This window comes from Motacilla alba, chromosome Z (assembly GCF_015832195.1).
Source record: "Motacilla alba alba isolate MOTALB_02 chromosome Z, Motacilla_alba_V1.0_pri, whole genome shotgun sequence".
NCBI classification, from domain to species: domain Eukaryota; kingdom Metazoa; phylum Chordata; class Aves; order Passeriformes; family Motacillidae; genus Motacilla; species Motacilla alba.
Genome location: NC_052046.1, coordinates 11,490,215 through 11,513,604, shown reverse-complemented (window position 1 = coordinate 11,513,604; position 23,390 = coordinate 11,490,215). Strand labels below are relative to the sequence as shown.

General features: G+C 39.6%; 2 protein-coding genes across 4 annotated transcripts in view; one reads left to right on the top strand and one right to left on the bottom strand.

Annotated features, from left to right (window-relative positions):
* NADK2 (NAD kinase 2, mitochondrial) overlaps positions 1-11,125 on the top strand; it is a 32,842-nt gene extending 21,717 nt beyond the window's left edge. The window contains exons 6-12 of one of the 2 annotated variants that reach the window (XM_038123534.1): positions 372-508; positions 1,289-1,367; positions 3,611-3,706; positions 5,803-5,858; positions 5,941-5,994; positions 6,446-6,569; positions 8,371-11,125. In XM_038123534.1, coding sequence (XP_037979462.1) covers positions 372-508; positions 1,289-1,367; positions 3,611-3,706; positions 5,803-5,858; positions 5,941-5,994; positions 6,446-6,569; positions 8,371-8,509 — 685 coding nt within the window. In that variant the 3' untranslated portion in view covers positions 8,510-11,125. Of the gene's footprint in view, positions 1-371; positions 509-1,288; positions 1,368-3,562; positions 3,707-5,802; positions 5,859-5,940; positions 5,995-6,445; positions 6,570-8,370 lie in introns of both variants that reach the window. The other variant, XM_038123533.1, reaches the window with a different exon arrangement.
* On the bottom strand, positions 10,655-23,390 carry SKP2 (S-phase kinase associated protein 2). Of its 2 annotated transcripts, XM_038123532.1 has the most exons (10): positions 23,266-23,390; positions 22,205-22,461; positions 20,644-20,755; positions 20,216-20,359; positions 19,607-19,741; positions 18,313-18,411; positions 16,724-16,851; positions 15,111-15,162; positions 14,355-14,462; positions 10,655-13,392 (listed from the first exon to the last, which is right to left on the bottom strand). In XM_038123532.1, exons 1-10 carry the CDS (start codon positions 23,271-23,273, stop codon positions 13,179-13,181), a joined length of 1,257 nt encoding a protein of 418 aa, XP_037979460.1. In that variant the 5' UTR covers positions 23,274-23,390; the 3' UTR covers positions 10,655-13,178. The 2 variants fall into 2 exon arrangements, with proteins under 2 accessions (XP_037979460.1, XP_037979459.1); XM_038123531.1 differs by lacking the exon at positions 23,266-23,390 and having other exon boundaries at positions 22,205-23,259.

Genomic DNA, 23,390 nt, shown 5'->3' with positions numbered 1-23,390 from the left:
CTGTGTAAATTCTTTAGAACTCTATATTCTTAAAAGCATTGTATCAGTCATTCATTCACATATTAGAATCACATACCTCCAGAGGAGAGTTTGTTACATACAATTTTTGTAGCTTGCTTTTGGCCAGTGTCCTCTTATTTTACACATGCAAAAAATATTAGGTAGCAAATTGATAAATTTAAAGAATTTACAATTATGTATTATTAACTTTCTAAATTTAGAAGTTATAGTAGAAGCTATAAAACTTGAAATGTGACTTTGAATATATTTAGCTCCTTCTCTTAAGATGTTCTGCTTTGAGAGTGGAGACTCTCAGATCCTATCTAATTTTGTAATGAATGTTTCATACTAACTCCTTACTCCTCTCTTAGGTGGCAGTGGCGGCAGAGAATCCGACTGTATCTTGAAGGAACTGGGATAAACACAACCCCAGTGGATTTACATGAACAGCAGCTGAGCCAAGAGCAACACAGCAGGGCTCACATAAATGAAAGATTCCAGGATCAAAGTAGGTTAAAATCTGACAAGAATATAATCACTTTGCTATGATAACTTGGAATAGAAGATAAGGATTTGTAAAAGTTTTAGTATTTGAAATACCTGCTGTCAAAATACCTGATCTTTTTTAAAATGCTGTCTCTTAGAGTTACTGTAACTACTTGAGCATGTGTGTGTGTTTGTGTACACATGCTAACTTTTAAGTTAGGTTAATTGAGAGTTGTAAAAGCTGGTCTTGGACCAGCAAATAAGATATTAGATGTGAGAGTCTGTTTGTAGATAATTCTTAAAAACCTTCAGCTCTTCTCTTTACGGAGTGTTGAAAGTTGCATGGTTCTGTGCCTAACCTGTGTCCAGTATTGTATTTTCTCACTAAGAAGTCTTTGTCAACATGAAAAATTTGTTAATCCCTTTTAATTACCTTGTGGTATGAAGTCTAATTCTCTGAACTTCATCAGAAATGTCTGTTAAGTTGCTGCCAGTGAATTTAACTTGGCTGGAAGTGTGATTGACAGAAGACTTCATTCTGCCTAGTTGCCTGTGACTTTTTAGGGAAAAGTGTGTGAACTTAAACATCATTGCTGACCTTGGTTTAAATATTTGTTGTCTCCAGTAAAAGACAGTGGCCACAGAGTAAATCAGTGAAAAAATGACTCTTTGAAGAAAATGCAGCATTAGGTCTAGAAAACAAACCCAGACAGCAGAATCTGTCTTCCAGTGAATTGTGAATGGTTTTGAAAACTTGTGTTTTAAATCCATGATTCAAAGCTCTTATATTTGGTATCTGCAGGATCTGATATTTCTGGCCCACATCTTTTACCAGTGAGAGCACTTAATGAAGTCTTCATTGGGGAATCTCTTTCATCCAGGTATGTATAATTGTTTGTTGTTACAGCAAGGCACAATTGACTTAATTTCTTTTTATGACATTGCAATGGACAATCAGTGATGAGATTTTACTGTCAAATTTCACTTCTATTGTATAAATATTTAATACTGATTTTACTGATTATAAAGTGTCTTTTCAAAGATGTAAGTGCAGTAATGTTGACTTTTGGTTTTCTGCCTCCTCTCTGGTTATTCTTTCATTTTTCCTGGCTCTTTTCTTTCTCTTTTATGATGGCTTAAATATCAGTCCTTGAACTGCCTTGTCTCCTGCATATCTTCTTAAATATCTTTTCATAACCTTTTAGCATGACCAAGCACAAATAGCTTTTATCATTACTCCCTTTTCTGCCTTTCTGTGATTAGATGCAAAGGTATCAGCCTGCTTTTGGCAGAAACCTTGTTATTGATGGAATATAGTTATTTCCTTTGTTTAAGAACTGTGTTTGTATCAAATGATGGTACTGCCTTATCCAGGATACATTTGACTGTCCTTTCTGCCCTGAAGATCAATGCATTTTTGGCAGCCAAACAGTAAGAAGGGCATGGGGGGTATGACTGGTTCTGTGGTAAAAGACATGATCCTTAGCTAGGATTTGATCAGACTTTTACTTGTATTTTATATCTGTTTTCACTTTATTATCTTAAAAAACAACAAAAAACAAACAAAACCAACAGAAAAGCCACTTTGGAGTTTAACAGCTTGTGTTTGTACAGTACCTGGGACACTGATTGCTGGTGCAAATAGTATAAAAGTTCTGTGAGTGCTTTATTTTCTGTCTAGACCTCAGCCTCAGACTGGCAGAAAGAATTAAACTCAAAGAGATACAAATCTTGCTGTCTACTAAATCAAATATAATTTTATCAAGATTCTAAGAAGTTTCTTTAATGTGCAGTGGTAGAGGAACACAAAGCTGTTTTCCAGTGCTATGAGTGTCACAAGTATGTTGTTCTCTTGTTTCCTGTGTATTTGAGAACCACTGAGGAACACAAGACCTCTAGAAACAAACCTCTAGAAATAAGTATGTTACTGGGACCTTACACTTGAAGACTTAAATGTCATAAAGACAAATTTTCTGTTATTTTCAAATACACAGGTCTGCTATTTATTTAGAAAAATAACTTCAGAAGCTTCTTGTCAGGTCTTATTCTGCATGTCAGTGATGAAAACAAGTAAATTGAAGAAAAAAAGTCTAGAAAACCTGTCATACCCAGCTTGCAAAAATTACATTAAACTGAATCAAGCAGTGCACCTGTGTTCTTAATTTACTTTCAGTTCTCTAATCTTGCTATCTTTTCAAGAGTGATTACAAAACATGCCCTTAGTTACTGAGAGTATAAACTGTTTGGCACCAAACAGCCAAGAGCTGTGTTTCTAGTCTGAAATAATAGCTCAGTAAGTTCTGTTTACTAAAAAAGGTGAAACTCAGTCATGCATAAAACAGCAAATGTGGTATTTCTGAGAGGATATCTATTAATCTGAAGCCTGTATCACAGTTTGAATTAAGCCCAATGAATATCAACAAGATGAGTTTATAAATCCACTCTTGGATATTCTGAAGCTTTTAGAGAGAAACTTTGGTCTGTAGGCCTAACACTAGGAATCCCCTGACAGATGAACAGTAACATGCAGAAGATGATTGTACATCAAGACCTAGTACTTTTGAGCCTTAGGAATTATTTGCCCTGGACAGAAATGTAAGCCTGCTGTTTGTGTAAAGCTATTAATGAAAAATCACTGGATTTTCAGTTACTGAAGTGATCAAGAATTCAGGTTCAATCATGCTATTACTTACTGGTGTTGAAATATTTAGTGTTCCTTGACATAATTTGATGAGACCCAATCATAGCATAAACACAGGTTCTGTTCAACAGGTATGCAGGGAAGGTAATTATTTACAGTTTTATTTGTAAGTCCAGCAAGCCCTGCAGATGAACCACAGAGGTGGTTTTGTGCATAAATTAACATGAGAAGTGACTGCAGAAAAAGTGCCTAAAAGTTCATGTCATGCTGGAAATCATTTTAGTCTATAATAAAACCTGCAATATAATAGTGAATCAGAAGTTGCTATCAAACGGGAAACACTGTACAAAGCCTGTGAAATTGTGATCCAGATTTGAAAGTAGCCCCTCTAAATTGTGATGTGCCTGATAAGGCTGTGTGTTCTGTCTTATTCAGGGAGAACTTTAAGTCCTGCAAACCCAGTTTTAAATTCTCGCTTCATAGGGCCTCCTATTATGAAATATCAGTTGATGATGGTCCTTGGGAGAAACAGAAGAGTTCAGGGCTTAATGTGTGTACTGGAACAGGATCAAAAGCATGGTGAGTACATGTTGTTGCTTTGACAGAAAATACCATTTCAGATAAGCTAGATGAACCTATGCATTTTCTCCTTACTGAGACTCTGTTGGGCTGTGGGTAAGTCAGTCTAATATTGTCACTGTCAGTATGCCTTAGAGCTGTTCATATATGAGATGAGCAGGGCACTCATTACTTGTGGGTATGGAGGGAAGCCTTGAAAGGGTGAGGAGCTGTGGCACTGAGACAGAAGTTTGCCTTAGGTGTCATTTCAGTGAAAAATGTGGCATGCCACATGTGAAGATGAGTGTTGGGAGTGGTGAGGGAAAGAGATTCTGCTGCGACTTGCAGAGAACATACTGAGGTGATCTATGCACTACTCTTGTTGTCTACAATTAAAATGCTTAGATGATAAAGACCAGTAAACTTATAAAAATCTAAACTCAAAGAAGAATGGGAAAACATGTAGTAAATGCAGTGTTAAATGTTCTCTGACACATCTACTGTTCATTCTCCTTTCAAGCCCCTTGTTTCTTTCATATTTAATTGACAGGAGACAATTTAATTGACAGGGGACAATCTCTTTGCCAAAATACTCCCCTTAAAAAAAGATGGCCATATCTACACTGAACTATGCTAGCTTAATCAGGGGGATAAAATATTTAAACTTCAGTTTTAATGTGCTGCAGTACTGCATGTAAGTCTAATCAATTTAGTTTTGAGATGTGAGAGATGTGTTTGTGCTCATAATTTAGAGTTGTACAATAGGCACTGGATTTGTGGGCTGGGCTAAGATGAACTAAAACAGAAGCTTTTAATGAAATTCAAAAATAAGTATTCATGCCGTAACCATGGTTACTAGGTTTTACACTCCATTGTAATTCAGAATTTCGTATTCAGGCAGCATAGCTTAGTTCTGGAGTCTGCCAAGGATGAAATTGGCAGACTGCTAGGGAAACTTTCCTAGTGTTCAGTACCTTGGGAAAGTACAGTCTTAATTCAATGCTGTTCTTACGCATTTCTTTCGCTTATACACTCTGTGCTGAGCAAACCCAGAACCAGGCACCAAGCTCCAGGATTGCCCCTCTCCACTGCTGTAATCTGTATGTGTTGCTGGACTTCTCTAAAGTGAGGCCAAACCTCAGTGGAGTGACCCCCCTTAGCCTGTTTTCTAGGGGCTTTCCTGGAATTTCAGACTTCCTGGGACTGAGAGACATTTAAATCTCCAGGTGTTTTCTGTACCTGCCAAAACTTGTGTAAAAGGACATCTTGATAGCATCTGCTCAGGCCTGCAGGTAGGCAGTAAGTGTAAGAGAGAGAGCCTTGGGCACACCCTCAGCAGCTGTGGGGTCAGATAGGGGTGTAGTGGATCTGTATTGCAGTCTGAGGTGTTTTACTGCTGTGACAGAAGTGCTGGACTGAGGATTTTAAGCTGTGTTGAGACCTGGGCATGTGAGATCTTCACAGTACTGCTGCACAGTCGCTGTGGTTAGCACCTACTCCCTTTTGAGTCTGAGCAAAGGAGGGAGACTTTTTTAGGAGTTTTCCTTAGTTCAGACTGAGGCTGTGTTGACTTGTTCATCCAAATGTGTTGAATGCAGAAGTGTCTGATCTGACTGTTTATTTTCTATATGCACCAGTTCTTGTGAGATTCAAGACCACACCTTAGGGTATAAATAAAGAGGTAAAATATTTGTAAAGAAGTGTTGGGCTCATAAATGAGAACTAAAAGAATAAATCAATTATCAAGGGTTGGATAGACAGGGTAAGAACACAATCTCTAGACCTTCAGTTTTTTAATGCAGACTTAATGCAGCAGTTATTGGGGTTTTAAGGCAGGGGGATTATTGACAAAGCGACTACATCCCATGCTCTTGTTTCCTGAAGACTTCTTCACTTAATGGATTTTTAAGGTTTACAAGGCCCCAGGTGGATGCCAAAGCAAGAGTTGAGTTAAGACTTTTTTTTTTTAATTAACTGTTATCAGCTCACACTCAATAGCATTCCTCTTCGTCCCCAAATATTGAATTTAGTTTTTCATGTGTGAAAGGTTTTTTTGGTTTTGCTTGATTTTTTCCTAAGTTGTACAGCTTAGCAAACAAGACTTCTTCTCTGTCTAGGTCCTATAATATTAACAAGGTTGCACATCAAGCTATTGAAGAGATCCTTAAGATCGGTGAGTGAGCAATGTGGCCTTACTAGCCAAGTTCTATATGGATACATCTATCTAACTGGGGCTCTTTCTCTCGGCTCAACAGCGAAAAAGCATGGAAGTTTGAATATGCCATTGAACACGGAACTGGTACAGAAAGGTTAGTGGAAAAGGCAAGATTTTTTTAAAGTATCTTTGGCCAGTTCATTTTGTTTGTATTCTGTTCTACTCACCTTTCAGTGTTTTAACACTCTTGCAGTAGTAGTCTTTCTTACAGACATTAATTAGGCACAGTTGGCAAACAATGTCTTACTTGAAATGCAAGCACTTATTTAGACTTCTGTCTAAATTACCCTCTTCAGGAGAATTTCAGTTCTCCTAAACAGTTAATATTTAATCACCACAAGAGAACTATTGAGTGTTCATCATGTAGTAGAACTGAAAGGAATTTTCCCTAAAAGTAATTTTTTTTGCATGTAAAGACTAGTAAACATCTGTCAAGACCTGATGTTCCCTCTTGATAGAGAAGCCACTCTTCCCTGAGGAATGTGTGTTTCTGAAAGTAAATAGTTTTCTCTGGAAAAACTAATGGCTGACTCCTCTTCTTACAGTAACAAATGATTACAATGAGTCTCTGCTCTACAGTCCAGAGGAACCAAAGATGTTTTTCAGTGTTCGAGAGCCTATTGTAAACAGAGTTTTCTCAAGTAGTCGACAGCGTGGCTTCTCTTCAAAGTAAGTGTTGGCTGCAATAGCAAAGAGTTACTTTGTTCAGTGTATCTGTCAAAGTCTGAGCAATCCAGGACTTTCCCTTGAAGTGTTTCAACATCCAGTTTGTGCTTTGAATGACTTGAGTATTGTTCTTGTAACAGCAGGAATAAAATGTTTCCTAGTTGTGTTATGGCTTTTTAATGTTTGATCCCTGCACAATCTTACAGAATAAAAGAATCTCACTGTGCCCAGTTTTGGATATGTGCCATTTCCCTCAGTATGAGACACAGACAGTGACAGACTGAAGTGAATTCAGGAAAGGGACACTGGGAGGATAATGGGGCCAGAACAACTGGTTTATAAAAGAAAGACTCAAACAGTGCTTTCCTTTAGCCTGGAGGAGACAAGACTAAGGGGGAATCCAGTTGCTGTCTTCAGCTACCGAAGGATGGTTACAGAGGAGGCTTGAGTTAAACTCTTTTCAGAGCAGAGTATAATGCAACAGCCATGATTTTGTAGGATGTAAGATTCTGATTAAAGAAAAAATAAATTCTCAGTGAGAATAGTCAGGCAGTTGACCAGGTTATCTATAGAGATAGATTGTCTTACCACTGTTCCTGGAGATACTCAAAACTTGCCTGGGCAAGGCATTAAGCAACCTAACCCATCTTTAAATTAAGGCCTGCTTTGAGCAGAGGGTGGGACTAAATGCATTTCCAAACTGATTTTTTTGCAAATTAATCATTTTAAATTAGGACACTTGTGCCAGTGGAAGTTTAGATTGAATATTATGAATATTATCATCATGGAAAGAGTTTTAAAGCAGTGGAACAGGCTGCTTGTGGAAGTGGTGGAATTATCATCCCCAAAGGTATCAAAAAGGCATGTAGGTATGGCACTTAGGGACATAGTGGTTGGCTTGGTAGTGCTTGTTTAATGTTAGAGGTCAGTGATCTTACTTGTCTTTCCTAATCTAAATGATTTTATGATATGTGGAGCTTGCCACAATTAAATATAAACACATACAGCCATTAGTTATATGATCAAAATAATTGAACATACAAACAATAACATATAAACTACTGAAAGCAATACAGTATTTCAATTGTAATTAGCTGTCAACTCAACTTTTTATATCAAAACAAATGTCTAAAGGAGCTCTGAGCCAAATTCTTTATTCTGTCTTGTCCAGCTCTAAAAGAGATGCCTTAAATTTGTAAGATTAATTTTAAACTTATTAACTTAAATATGTCAGACTCTAATAATAATATCATGACAATAATATGCTGCAGTTCTTGAAGTTGCCTGGCAGGCATCCTGACCTTCAGCTTTGTGCTTGTAATTACTTTTCTTCTCTCTGAATGATTAATGTAACAAAAGATTACATTAATGTCCAAATTATTTGAACCTCAAGCATTGCTACTTGAAAATACATATTTCACATAACATTGCTACTTGAAAATACATATTAGAATCTTAAATTAATTGTGAAGTTTTCTGTGAAGTTTAAGTGAATGGGATCATCAGTAGCTTTCTTTGAAAATTACAGCTAAGCTTCAACACCAAGTGTTTTATATTATAGGCTGTGCTCAGACTCTGGGAGCATTGACCAAGTCCTTCAGTCCTCTCTGGACTCTTTCCAAGTCCATACAAAGCACTGATAACTTGGGAGGTTCTAGTGCTTAGTACCATGCTAAGTGGAGGTTAAGCATTTACTGACCCAAGAAAAAGAATATTCCAGAGCCAGTTTTATTGTTAAGTGCTTGTGTGAAAAACTTAAATTTTTTAGCTGTTTTGTGATAACTTACTTGTTGGGTTTTTGCAGAGTCTGTGTCCGTTCCCGTTGTTGGGATGCTTGTATGGTTGTAGATGGAGGAACATCTTTTGAGTTCAATGATGGAGCAATAGCTTCGATATTGATTGACACAGAGGATTCACTGTGCACTGTTCTGCTGGAAGAATGAAGGACCCTGATGTCTTTTGCTGAAACATTTATGGATCCATAGAGGGAAACCATGGGGATATCACAATGCTGCATTATATTGGAAGTTGGCCTTTTCGGATGCAAGAGCATTTGGAGGAAGCTTGAAATGCTTTTCATTCCTTTGGGTTGGGGAATCATTAGCCTGATATTTAAGCTTTTTTTGCATCTAGTGTAACTGTCTGAAGCGTTACCTCTTAACTTCAGTGAAAATTGACATTTTAACTTGTAGGGCAAACATGAACGTTTTGTAAACACAGGTAAATGGGTTCAAGTATTAAGTCAGTAGCATTAAATATTCAGATGTACAGTTTTTTAGTAACAGTCTGGGACTGATAAAACTAAATACTTCATACATACAATTTTATAGAAAAGTTGACTGTCAAGCTAGCAATTTGATGCAAGGATTTTGGTAAACCATGATGTTGATGTAAAAGAAATGAAAATACAAATCTTTTGTATGCTTTTCAAAAATTGTACAACTTTGTAGTTTCATACAACTTGTGGCAATTTTTTTTTTCTTCTTCCAGTATTTTTTCTACTTTGTAGACTTACATCAAGAGTATAAGTCTGGTTTAGTACATCTTGAATGAGGTAGCTTTTAGTTTTTCTGTTTGGCTAGATAGGGACTTGAAACTCAAAGGTTTTCTTGAGCCCTTCATGAAGAATATACAAATTATAGAAATCATGTTGTAATAGGATATATTCCTTCACTGAATGGATTAACTGGCAAGCAGATTATCAGAACACTAGTGTATGTAAGTGGCTATCATAAGACTTATATTTGGCCTTATTAAGTTGAATGTTTGGAATTTTAAGTTTTGAATTTCTTGTATTTAAAGAAGAATGAGATATGCTGGGTATTAGGCGTTGGATCACAAGCTAATACCTAAGTCTTCCAGTTTTCCCAGCATGTTTTTACCTTCTCCAGAACATTTGCATTTCCAATCCTATGCTGGATTCTAGTGATATGTAAATGACAAGAAATTAATTTCACATGCCTCTGCTCATGTTAGGTAATCAAGTTGATAATAGGAAAAAAAAGCTCTGATTAAGAAAGAGCAAGTGACCTTTTAAGTCTTTTAGAGAAACTGTGAACTGTGACTGCCTTTTGAAATCTGTGCTTATAATTGCATAGGTGAGGCAGAATTTGGGAAAACAAATATTCCTACAGGAGGAACTCTTCTGCTACATGACTTGAAAATAGTATGTTTTGTCTACTACAGATTGGTTTCCAAGAGTGAGTTTTCTTAAAACGACTTTTGAATGAAGAGACTTCTGTAACAGATGTTCTGAGGTCTAATTGAAATGTTCTCCAATGTGGCAAATCGGTGTATTTATTGCCACTTGCAAAATGTAAACTGCTCTTTATTAGTGAAGGAAACAGACAAAGGGTTTTTTCCTTCTGGACTTAGAGTGACTAGAACTTAAAACATAATTTAGAGGATATTGATTTGACCAGACCATTCAGTTCTAGGAAAATGTGAAATTGATGGAGATGTGTGAATAAGCTATCACTGTGTACATTTCATCTTCTAAGTGTGCTGCAGAGTTATTTACACGGTCTGGTTGCTGTGATTGTAGACCTAGAGGGGAAAAGCAAAGTAGCCAAATAAGCTTTCAAAAGTTGGTAAGTTCAGGAACTATCAGAATAAAGCTCTGACTGTCTAAAATAATGTGCAAAGCTTATCTAAAGGTAAAGACACAAAAGACTCATCTTTCTAAAAGTTGTGTGCACACAGACTAGGATGTTCTAGTTATCCTCAATCCATCTGTAACCACTTAGGGATTGTTTATTATGTGCCTCTGTCATGTACAGTAGTCAGTATGCTGTTAGGATTCAAAAAATCCTCAAGCCCACCACTGCCATTAACACTAATTTATTCCTTCCCAGGACTCTTACTACTCTTAGATTAGATTCAGGTATTGAACATGTACACAGCAAATCTATGGCAGAAATCCCAACAATGCTTATTTAGACATGTGTGCTGTAAAGTTTTAATGGAGACTGGTTAGTCAGATCAGTGAGCATACCTCCTAAACAAGCCTGTCATTCCTTATTATGAATATCAAGACTAAAAGGTAATGTTTTCAGGTCCTACAGCCCCAAAGTATGATCTAGATTAGGACTTAGTAAATTTTCAGTCAAATTCCTAACTTAGCAAAATGGAAGCCTGAACTACTCTTGAGTGGCCTCTACTGGTTTTGTCTGTATTTAATTGCAGTTCTGTTGAAGCATTAATGGTGAATGCTTAAAATTTAGTAGGATGATTCAGAAATCTATTATTAATAGTACGCAGCTACCTTTTTTTTATTAAACAACTGTAGGACCCGTTTTAAGGATCTTTTATGACGAAGGATTGCAGTAAAGACAACTTACTTGGTAGACACTATTCCAGGACAGGACTTAGTGATTTAATCTGTGTGGACTGGCAGTGATTTTTGCACCCCTTCTACCTGCTGAGTCAAGTCCATGGTATTTTCATTTAATGCTAGTTTACACTGTGTTCTGCTAAACTAGACCTGTTATTCTTTGCTTTTTTTTTTCCAAGTGGTGTTTATACATTATGTAATAAAAATTAAAAGGTTAATTGATAAATTAAGCTATCCTGTGCCTGATTTCAACATTCAAAAGGGTTTAATGTGCTCAGTTTCTTTTCACTTACTGTTTCAGGTTGTTTTAATAGTTTGTGAGCCTTCATGCATTTATGTGTAGTACAGAGACTAATCAATGTAGCAGGTTTTGTTATGGAGTGCTTAGCGCTACTTATTATTTCCCTTAGGAAAGGGTCAGTGAGCACCTTATCCAAAGGGCTTTCATGTCTACTAAAGATGTCATCATAACTATTAAATAGATAGGCAACAGTGATGCTGATCCCCTTCCAACACTGAACCTGGCATGTAAAATTTTTCCTTCTAGTTAAAGGCCTACTACTTTACAGTAATTTACAGTAATGCTGTGCTGCAAAGATTTAATTTTTCTTCTTGAAGTAATTTAAGGTATAATTCTAAGGCAGCAATGTGGCAGTAGAATATTCTGTATCCTCCAAGTTCCTATCACTCATCCCAACTTCCACAAGGTCTGTTGCGCATTTACTCCTTCATAAGGGATACAAGCCCATTATTAATACCTGTTATTTACACTGTTAAATTTAATAAAACCCAAACCAACTTAGGTTAAAAAGATAATGCTTTATTTACTATATTCTAGAAAGTCAAGTTAAATATCAAATTCTAATATCATACAATCTTTCCATAGTGAGTAATCTGTTCTGCACTACCAGGTATTCATTCCTGAATGCTTTTTCTAAAGACTGCAATGGGAAAAGCTGTATCTATGCAAAGGCCTAGAGTAACATGTTGGCTACTCTTTTAAAAACATCCATGAATAAATTCAGCTGCTTTCTTACTGCATTCATGGGAAAAACAGCAGCATGTTTATGTCCTACAGAGGGTCCAAGTTTTGCCCTAGGAATTATCAGCTAAAACACCTGCTGGAACATTCTAGGCTTATGCATGAGGAAGGACCCTGATAACAGATGCAAATGAAAGGTTCATTTAAAATCATTACCTGTCCCTATCCTTTATTTGGTTGTTTTTTTTTTTCTTTTTGGACAGTTAATCAGCTTCTCCTATGACTTTAAAATAAAAATCAACACTAGACAATAGTGGTTAGTGATACAAATACAAGAAGCAAAGTGCTACTACAAACAAACTAATATAAAAAAAGAAATTTATGTCTCTTGATAGCACCAAAGCATCTCTCCCTTTTAGCATTCTTACACAGTAGTCCCAGGTTCTGGTTTTTGGTCATATCTAGAACTCCTTGAGCCCTCCTCCTGCAAAACTTCTACCACTATATCAGTTGCACTTGAAAGATCTTAGAGAAAGTTTTATCCATGATCAGGCTCACAGAAGCTACATTAAGTTTCTGTAATACATAATCAGAAAACCCAGGATCACAACATGACATAATGGATAACCATTTTTACAGATGCTAATTCTGAACAGGCTTCTCAGACTGTATTTGGCTAAAAATGAAGGCTACTAAAGACAAAAGTTTCCTTTGTGGCTGCCTAAATAAAAATTTCACTATAGCTCCTTTATGCTGCTTAACTTGTAAGGTATTAAGCTCTTAGCTGCTTCTGTGTAAATATCCCCAATTTACTGTTTCCAAGCTTGATTCATTCATCCTGCGGTACCTCTTCTTCAGCTGCGTAGTTGAATAGATTTAATACACAAGTATTCATTTTGAATTCCGCAAACTCCTTAATAAACCTTACAAAGATATCTGGCACCTCTGCAAGCTGTTCCAGAAGCTGCAGACAGTTGCTAGAGGCTGACGTTACTTATGAATGTAAGTAACTGATTTGTACTTATCAAATCACTTAATGGTGATTTGTTTCATATTTTTTTCAAAGATCCCCTGTAAAAAAGAAAGACTGAAAGAAATATTCTGTAATTGCTCACAGATCATCAAATTTTTAAAGGCTTTAAGTACAAAAAACTGATATAAAATATTATGAAACAACATTAGGGTGTAAAATCGAGTTAGACAGTAACAGTACTATGATAAAAGGTGCTCCAGTACTTTTTTTCCTAAGGAGCTTCAACGCACAGTGTGTCCATGGCATCAAGTGCATTGTACATGATCAAAAGAAACTAGGATTTCTCAGTGTCAATCTGCATTTGATGCCCCAAATCTCATGGCTCTTTTTGTTGCCAACAGTTGGCCTTGCAATGCTGGTAAAGTGTGAACCATTGATCTTCATGTCAGGTAATGCTTCCTCGAGGAGCTGCAGGGAGCTATCAGTCACTATTCCAAATACCTGAAGAGTCTTCAGTGTTCGAATTTCACCAAGCTCTCTAGAAAGAGAGAGACAGAAAATTAACCATGAAACTGAAAACATTTTTTGGGGTTTTTCAGCTTGTACCCAAGCTACATAACTCCATTTTTACTAATTTTTTAGAAGAGGGTAAACTACTTAAGCACATATTTAATTAGTGCTTAGAAAACTAGTACTCAGCACTGATACTTCAGCAAACCGCCTGAATAAATCACTTTTTTGCTAATCTCTCTCACAGACTGAAAGCAAACTGATTCTTCCCCTTTCATATCCTTGGACTTAAAAATCTAGAACAAGTGAAGTAAATTGCACAGATGAAATTCCAGGATGTGGCTCAGGGGATACAAGCATATGCTGCCCCAGCAAAGGTTCTTCAGATCCTCATTTTCAATAGCCCTCTTCCTCTCAAACCTTTTTCCTTGTTGTGATTTCCTTTGTGTATATTTCCTGAAAGTATTGGGATTGAAAGCTTCTATACTAATAGAAGGCAGAAGTCACTCTAAGCCATATTTGAATCCCAATCAATAACTGATAAAGGTGAACACAAAAGCAAATATACACAGCTTACTTACTCCAGCCAGTACTGTCAACTCTGCCAGCTATTCCAAACCTTCCTCCACACTCAGAAGTCTGCTACTGACATCAATACTGGTCACTGGCAGGACTGCAACCTCCCATGCCAGCAATGAGTACCACTGATGTAATGCCACTAACAGAAACACGAGGCATGCATGGAGCAGCCAGTTCCATGAGTACAGACTGACACCACTGAAAGATTATCTCAGCTTCATTCCAGTCTGGATTGTCAAACGGAACAGGTTCTTAACAGGTGGGTTATTTTATCTTAGTTTTATTCCCAATTCCTCATACCATTAAGTTTTTTGAAACAGTATTTGCAATTCTAAACCTAATATAAAGCAAATTTAAATTAATTCACTCTCTGCATGAACAGCAAACCAAAGCTAATTAGAAGTTACTTACACTAAGGCAGCAGGTGATATCTGGTAACATCGGCTAAGGCACAGGTGTTGTAGGAACACAAGTTGTTTAAAATACTGGAAGCACTCAGGCTTTAACATCATGCTGTCACTGTACAGAGAACACATTAAATAAAGTATTAAGTATACAGCAGCAATAAATTTGCTATTTTGAAAATTCAGGCAGAGGAATTCATTGAATATCTACTTTTTCTACCACCAAAGTATGTTTGTGCTGACTATGGAAGCAACCCATCTCTCGTGTATGTGCTGTGCATGCAAAGGGTCAAGTGAAGCAGAAGCTTCTATTCACACAGATACTCTGCAGCAGAACTAATGCCATGAATAGGCAAATTCTCCAGAGATTTCAAAATACTGTAACCAACTAGTCAAAACCAAAATATACCTTTTTTATAGGTACATGGCCAAGTAACAAATTAGTATTAGACATGATTTAAACCCTCTCAAGGATGCTAGGCTAGTGAACTGTAGGCATCTAAATACTTCCTTCCATTCTACCTATCAATTACCATCTCCTGTTAGTTAACAAATCCTGTAGGTACCTGACATTTATACTGGGGTAACAAGACATCTTCAATTACTGACCTGCTCCAGATTAGGTCATGCCAGATAGCAAATCTTTTGTAGGTTTAGCTTGAATAGTATTTTCTGGATGTGCAGTGGTACCTACACAACCTTGCCTCAGTGCCAATCCCCTGAACCACAAGGATTTAAGGATTGCCTGCACAAGTCTTCTTACCTGAGATCTAAATGGACAAGCAAAGGACATCTCTCCACCAGCGTTTTCACATCTGAGAAGAAGTCACACAGAGTCAGTCTCTCTTTCAGTAACCAGATGGATGTGCTTTACACAGCCTGCTGATGTCCACACATGTTCATTTATATGTTTTCTACTGGAACCCCACAACTGAAGCACAATTTTTAAACTAAAAGATACATGCTTAAGAGTTAGGACATACAGTCTTGCCCATGAAGATACCTTACATGGACTTCTTTTAACCCTCATCAAAACAGATATATTTAGTTCAGCAAATTATCCCTAGAAGTCAGTTGCATCAACCATCAACTTAGGAAGACAATAATTCAAACAATATTTTGTGAAATCTACTGGAGACATAGTAATGGTGAGCTGCCTGAAATACTAACATGTAGTAGAAAAGTAATGAAAATTTCCACACATCAAACGTCCCTTCAGAGCACCAAATCCTTCAGGCATCTCCATTTTTACCTACAAAAAGTTCTTATGACAAAAGGTTATATGTTTTTTCTGATTTAAACTGTAAATTTTTGACTTTCTTTTATTGTCTGCAAGTAGCATGGAATCAGCTGTAGTTCAGATGTTGCCTAAAAGCCATTGCAAGGTGCTCAACAATATGCAATAGAATTTTGGTATTTCAGAATTCATGTGCAGAAACTAAACAAAACAATACCTTAATTATGATGATTCATGTACTATTCAAGTCTTATGCCTGATAAATTGCACTGAAACAGAGTAAAGTCACTCAGAGAAAGTATCTGACAAACAGAAGAGATCAGCACATGGTCTCTAATGGTTCAGTTAGACGGCCCAAGGTTCAAATTCCTGATGTGGAGAAGATTATGTAGCATATTTGTTTACGAGTATGAGACTGAGATAAGATTTGCCTATTTCCTCACAAAGGGAATGCATGAAGGGGTCCGTGTGATATTTAAACAGAAATGAGAGGTCACCTCGTGCATGTCATCCAATGCCGTACTGTCATATTCACTCACTGCAAAAATTAAATTCTCTTTACCACAAAAGGACTTTCACCCTTTAGCTATGCTCTTGTTCATTTTGATGAAGCCTCCCCCAAATCTTGACTTACCTGCATTTTCTGTAACCCTCCAACTTAATAAAACTTTTCTTCCTAGAACTAGTAGCAAGTAAGTGGTTAAATGTTGATTGTTAAGATTGCCCTCCAAATTAACTCGTATCTGGATGTCAGTCTGAAACTCAACCACGTACTATGACTGTTCTCTTTTAGAAGACATTTTCAGCAGACACAACAGCAGAAGCCTTAAGGAAGCCTTCCAGATACTGTTCCTGGAGCTAATTCATAGCACCAAGTCCTGCTTCCAGGACTTACTTCACAAATAAAGTGAGGAAGCTTTCAGCTGAAGCACCTAAATTCAGAACAAAACTCATCTCACCCTTCATGCCTGAGCTAAAACTATGAGTAAGAGTCTCAGCAAGAAGTTCAAACTATTCAGAGCACAAAAGTTACTGTTAGTACATGACTCTTCTATACAAAGAATGAATGCCAAGCAGAAGAAAATGTAAAGCCTACTGTTTCATCCCATAGTGGGATAAAGGTTTGTCCCACTGTTTACCTGCTATTTGTAGATTCTCTCTGTAGCCACTTAAATTTAACTGGGTGATCTTTGAAGTAATGTGATTGACTGCTGCTTTGACATGAGTGGCTGTGAATTCACACCAGGACAAGTTCAGCTCCTCCAGCCTACACACAGACAGAGTTGTTAACAAAAATGGCTGAAAATGCAGCTCAACTTCTGGTATTTTCCATTACAATTGATACTTTTAAAGCAAATACTTGTAACATGCCAACTGCCAGCTTACTGTATTCATGCCTAGAAACTCTAGTATGACACTAATTAAGCACTAATAAACAGAGCAGGTTACCCAGCCAAATCTGTCTCTGGAGGTTTTCAAGATCCAACCAGAGGACATCCTTATCCACATGGACAGTGCTAATTTTAGACCCGGGTCTGGGAAAGGGGTTAAAGTGACTTCCCAAAGCCACTTTCAACTGGAACGATTCAGTAATGGCTTAGGAAGTAAAGGCTCTCTCCAGAACTGCCACAAGGAGACACTGTCTTTTCATCGGGTTTGTGACCTGAATCTGTTACAAATGAACAGATGGTCACATTGAGAGGAAAAACTACCATCCATTATTAGCATTGGTCAGATGACCGATTAATCCTAATTAGCATAAAATAATTCATAGTTTTTCATAAACACTGGTCATGCTGTGAGCTCAACTCTCTTTATGTGCTTGATTACCTATAGCCTGTCACCATGGGGCTGGGACAAAGTATTGTTCTGTGTGCAGGTGTTGTAGCTGTAACCAAGGGACAAAGACACAGTGAATGCACAACTAGAGCATTTAGCTGGCATTCTCTACATAAAATGAAAAAACAGTTAAATTGCCACTAGCATTCCTAGGATCAGATTTGCCATCTGGTATTCACTGTGCACTGCACAGACTGCCATCCCCTAAAGAGCTCATGACCTGAGTAATCAGACCAAGCAACAGAAAGATTAGAGCTCTGGCTGCCCACTAACTCGCAATTTGATTAAAGAACATGCTTTTGCAGAAGGAATGATTATGTACGTTGTCCTGCAGGCCACAGGAAGTCAGCAGAAAGACTGGGATATAAATCCCAAATTCACTGGGGCCTACTTCAGTGACATTCTGCCAACAGATGGTTTAATCACTGGAGCTGTCAATCTGAACACAGCCCTTCATAAACTAGAAGGTTACTGAAGGATTGTTCTACCATGGAAAGGCACAGTTTTCTCTGCTACTCGTGCTGTACTCTGATTGCAAAGGGAGCTCTGGAACTCCACTTTGCAGTTCCAAAACACACACTTTCATCTTTGTCAGAATCACATACTATTTTCATAAAGAAAATCGTATTTACATGGTATCAAAGGAACATAAATGGGGTTTAACTACCCAAGAAGATGATTCAGAAAACCCATGAAAAACTACTAAAGTACATCTTTGTTATTAAAGAAGAAAATAGCTTGATGGAAAGAAATTACCTGACTATCAACTGTTAGGCATTTAGCACCAAAAACAGAAACATTAAAAAAAACCAAAACAAGAATAACTGGGATGCCCAAGGAAGAAATAAATAATTTGTTTCAGGAATAGCAAAACCTGGTTTTGTCTTACATAGAACAGCTGCTCAACATCAGCTCCAAGGCTTCTGCAGAAAACCCTGAGCACCCACAGAGATTCAGTCGTACCAAATTGGGATTTCTAGCAATGCTCCTGTAGAGAGAAGAAAAAAGAAAAATCTGATAGAATGTAAATGTTGGAACATTGCTTGCTTTGCTAGGATGTGACTATTTTTAAGACCCAATTTCCTGGACAGTTCATTAAACAGGAAGTACTGCATCTTTAATCAGCTGACTAACCTGAGTCACTAAGGGTCTAAACTCTGTACTTGCTGCATCAAGGCACAACGTTAAAAGGGATACTTGTCTATGTACTTGACACTACTGACAAATCTGCATATTTACAAACAACTAAGTTTACAAGGAAATGGTTTCTTTTCACCTTCTCTTGTTCTATGCCAATAAACATACATCACAGCTTATCAGAGGTGACTACAGCTCTACAAAAGACAAAGCAACCACTCCATTTCTGATGTCACCCCTCTGGCAAGATGGGGGTTATCCCAGGACAAAATCCATGTCCAAATAGCATCCCCTGAATGTATCTGTTTGCAAGACTAGAACATATATGCAGTTAGCAAAACCTGGAACACTCAGTATGCACATTTGTTCAGAAGGCATTAGAATTCCATCATAACTGTCTGATTAGTACCCAGTTTTCTAATAGTTTTAACTGTTACTACTGACAGAATAAAAAGCCAAACTATAATGGTTTATTTGTATTCTGGTCCCCCTCTTTGGAGTGAGGAAGGCATCAGAAAGCCAGGGTCTTCGCCATCTGACCTATGGTCCATGGCACCTCCACAATCCCCTGGTGTGACGGAACAGGAGGTTGACTACACACCCATTTAGCGTCTTTGCAGCTGAACCAAAAAACACTTCATCTGCTTGACAGAATCTGTAATCTTTCAGGACTACGTAAATTCAATAAAAAAGTGAGCAACAATGCAGAAGCACAAAGGGTACCTGGTGGGAGAGCTACTGAGAGCCCTTAGAATAGAAAAGAATCTGCACACCAAACACAAAGTTCTCTTGAGAGCAAAAAAATGAAAAAATATTGGCTGTGGGAATATGGATACATAAACCACAGAGAGGTAAGCAGCTTATCTAACCTCCTGCTACTCTAGGGAATTGGGAGGGAAAAAAACAAACTAAATGGCCACCTTAAACAGGCCATTTCAAAATACACCCACAATGAACAACTTTCCACTGCATTTTTTCATTAGCCTGCACAAAATGATGGCACCAAACAGAAGGTTTTACTGAATATTCCCAAACACATCACTCACTTGATGATGTTGTCAGAAAGCACTAGACCTTCCAAGCTGAGGTTCTGCAGCTTTTCACACAGACAAATAATACTGTGGAGATCTGCAGCAGACACTGTGCAGTTTGACAAATCCAGGTGCTGAATTTTAAGAAGACTAACAAAAAAAAAAGAAGGAGAAAGGTTACTAAAATTGCATTAAAACCTGCTCCATAGATTCCCCACATCACAAATATACCCCATACATTAAAAGCATGCACAACTTGCAGAAAATATTTCTACTGATTCCTCATAACACCTGGAAGTCTACATTGCTGGAGTTAAATGATTTTTTGAGTGTACCATGTAAAAAATGCTGGAAATGATGATAACTCAGGCCTCTACAAGATACAAACTGCAAGGGCGTTATGGTGCTTGATATTAAAAGAAAAAAAAAAATCACATCAATTTGGTTTAAATAACTGACAGGTGAATGCAGATCCTCCTGTTTCAGCACATGCCTAACCACTGATGAGCTTTTCACACTCCAGACACAGCACTGCTGCTGGCTGCTATTACCTTAAAACCAAAAACACACAGACGGACTATTTGGGACAGTTTCAGGATCCAGAAGATGCAGAGAAAGCCTTACTTGCTTGTTTTAAACAATGGATCCCCAATGCAAGATCTCGGGCAGCGGAACACAGTAACGCCTGCAGGCAACAACTGTCCAAGCACTCCTGGCAGCAGATTCCCACCAGTCAGATCAAGAGTCTGCCAGAGAGATTCATCAAATCTGGGGCACAGAATTTTACTTGTTAGTGAGTTCAAATGGGTAACAGGTCAAAGCTGTGAGTACAACCGCAGAAAGTTTTTGGTGTCAAAAATAGGCAGAGAAGGGAAAGCTATTTAATAGACTACAATAATGTAAAAAACACGTGAGGCATGTTTTGGTTATACATATCCACATATGGTCTAAATTGAATTATACACGTATAAATAAGGTGAGAACCAGACCATTTTATGGTCTATGGAAACAAAGATTTTCCTTAGTATTAAATGAAGAGAAATAATACTTACGAAAGTCGATGCCATCTCTTGCAAATCATAGAAACTTTCAGTAAATCCTTTAGGGGCAAATAGGCAAAGATTGCCAGAAGCAATTCATCTGGAAGTGCATCCAAAGAAATACCTTTAGGGAAAGAGCAAAGAACATTCTAATTAAAGCTAGTTCATTATTGCCTGCTGGTTAGATGCCTTGTTTGATCTGGTTGTTAAAACCTCCACGGTTTCTCTGTAGGCTATACATCAGCCCCACTATTCATCTCCCTTGCAACTCAGCACTGTAGGATGACATTTTTACCATCTTTGCCTAGGCACGACTGATAAATGCAAATGTGCCTGTAACATTCACTTTGTGTACACAGTAAAGCCATGGACACTACTCACATACTCACTTGGTGAACAAGAGCATCTTGGTTACTGCCTTTGTAATCTAATGCTTATATGACTCTCTGGGGTTTTTTTCTCCTCTGCCGAAACGCCCACTCTTCCTACACGTGCAAGAGTCCCAAAAGAGAGCCCAAGGTAAGCTATGCTTCTGTGTGATACACAGAAAAAATCAGGTACTACAAACTGCTTCCTAAAACATACATGCTATCACCACTCCGAGAATTGTGTGAAACAATATGGTACAAATCACAGCTTCCCTCAGGGCTCCAGAAGGTGTCATGATTCACATGGGAGACTTCTGGATGGTGGAGCTCAGTAACAGCTGCCTTTGACCCAGCAGTGCATCTTATATAAAAACAGGAATGTCTGAAGGCATTTCCACCTGTATGACAGCATAGTGTCTGGAGAACGCTGCTTATTTATTTTGCCTCCCATACTCATCCAGACTAAAACCGTATTTTGACACCAGGGAAAGGAACCCAGTATTCTAGAACACCCCTTTCAAGAGCCCAAGAGCCCTGCTCTTTTCCTTTCCCTACAAGCTTCCAGCCTTTGATGTGCTTTCCTGTAGCTCTCTGGCACAGTCCCTCATGTTGCTTGTTTCCGTCAGGAGCTGGGACACTGCTTGCACACCTCAGCCTGCACTCTTTACTCCTTCTCCTCCTGCCTGCAAACAGGTAATTTTTGGATTGACTTTGGTTTTAGACTGATTGATTTTAGATTGTTTTTTCTCTGTGTGCTTTAAACATGTGGTAACTAAAGTGAATGTGGCCAACGAACTTTGTCACACTTTTGCTTTTATATTAAACCTACTTTTACTGCTGATTCTTTGAGCGACCTTAAAACACTGATTCACAAAACAGCCCTGCAGTGCCACCTGTGTCCCACACACAAGAGCACAGGCACAGGAATATGCAGCACAACCCCCTAGCACACACACACACAGGTGCTCATGGGGTTAGGCAGCAGAGAACCATGCTTTTCACAGGCCACAATTCTGGAGCCAGACACACCACCTCTGCTTAAAGGCACACATAAAAGAAGATTTATCACCCCAAGCCTGAAAGCCACTAGATATAAAAGTGACATTCTGCTGGGTAAGAGCAAAAGAATTAAATAATAAAGCAGGGCAACCTTGTGATGCCCACTCTCCATCTCTACCAAAGGACAAGCAGAACCTGGACAGTACCTGACTCTGCCTCTCGGAGCAGCCATGGCCGGCGCACGATAACAAAGTCCTTTTCGTTGTCCTTCACCTTCTGCCTTTTTGGAGGAAGACAGGGCGATGACACCAGCAGGTCCTGTGGTGTGTTTTCATTGCCCAGCTTGTCTTTCTTAAGGGCCGACACGCCCATACCCGAGAGAAGCTCCGAGGTCTTCCCGGGGTCCCATTCCAAGCTGGTAGAAACATTAGTGCTAGAGGATGGGATCTCCTGAAGGTGCTTTCTGCAGACACAGCAAAACCCAGAGGCTCTGAGGGTACTGCCAGACTGACACCAAACACAGGATGAGGATCCCAGAAGCATTTCAGTCACTCGTACTCCACATCCACACGCAGGGCGACTATGTGTGGGATCTGCGGGCGCTGGAAGCACAAGCAGCGGCCACAGCGCAGGCCTGCGCTCGGTCTGGCAGGCTTCGGGGAAGAGCCCGCCAGGGATTGAGCGCGCCCCGCTCCCGGATGGGGCGGGCGAGGGACCGGGGAGCGGAGCCAATGGAGGCGGCGGGATGCGGCAGCCTCCCAACACCACCAAAGCCGGACACAGCCGCGACAGCACCGGGCAGAACCCTCGCACGGCGGGGCGGCAGCGCGGGCAGCGGGACGGGATGCCCGGGCAGGCGGGGGAAGCTCTCCCCGCGGCTGCCGCCCGCTGCGGCCGGGACAGAGGCGGCCCGGGGATCCCGCGCACGCCGCACCCCCCAGCCCCAAGGCAGAACCCCCCGCTCCCCCGGGACCACCCTAGGGCCGCACACACACGTCTGATCCCGGCACCGCTCCCACGCCCAGGAGCTCCATCCCCCTCCCCCGGGTCCCACACCCGCTCCCGGGGCTCCCCTGCGCAGCCCCTCAGCCGCCGCCGTGCAGCCGGGCCGCCCGAGGGGATCCGCGAGGGCTCCCGCGCAGCCCCGGCGCCACGCGGCTCCCGCGCAGCCCAGCAGCGGTACTCGTACGCCCGTGTCCCGGCGCGTCCCGGCGCATCCCCGCGTCCCGGTGTTCCCGTGTCCCGGCGCGTCCCGGCGCTCCCGTACCTGTACATGGCGCTGGGAGGCCCACGCGCGCCGCCGCGCGCCCCGCGCCTTTCAGCACCGCGCCATCCCGGCACCGGCCGGAAGCCGCAGCGGGGGGGAACGCAGAGGCTGCCGGGAGCTGTAGT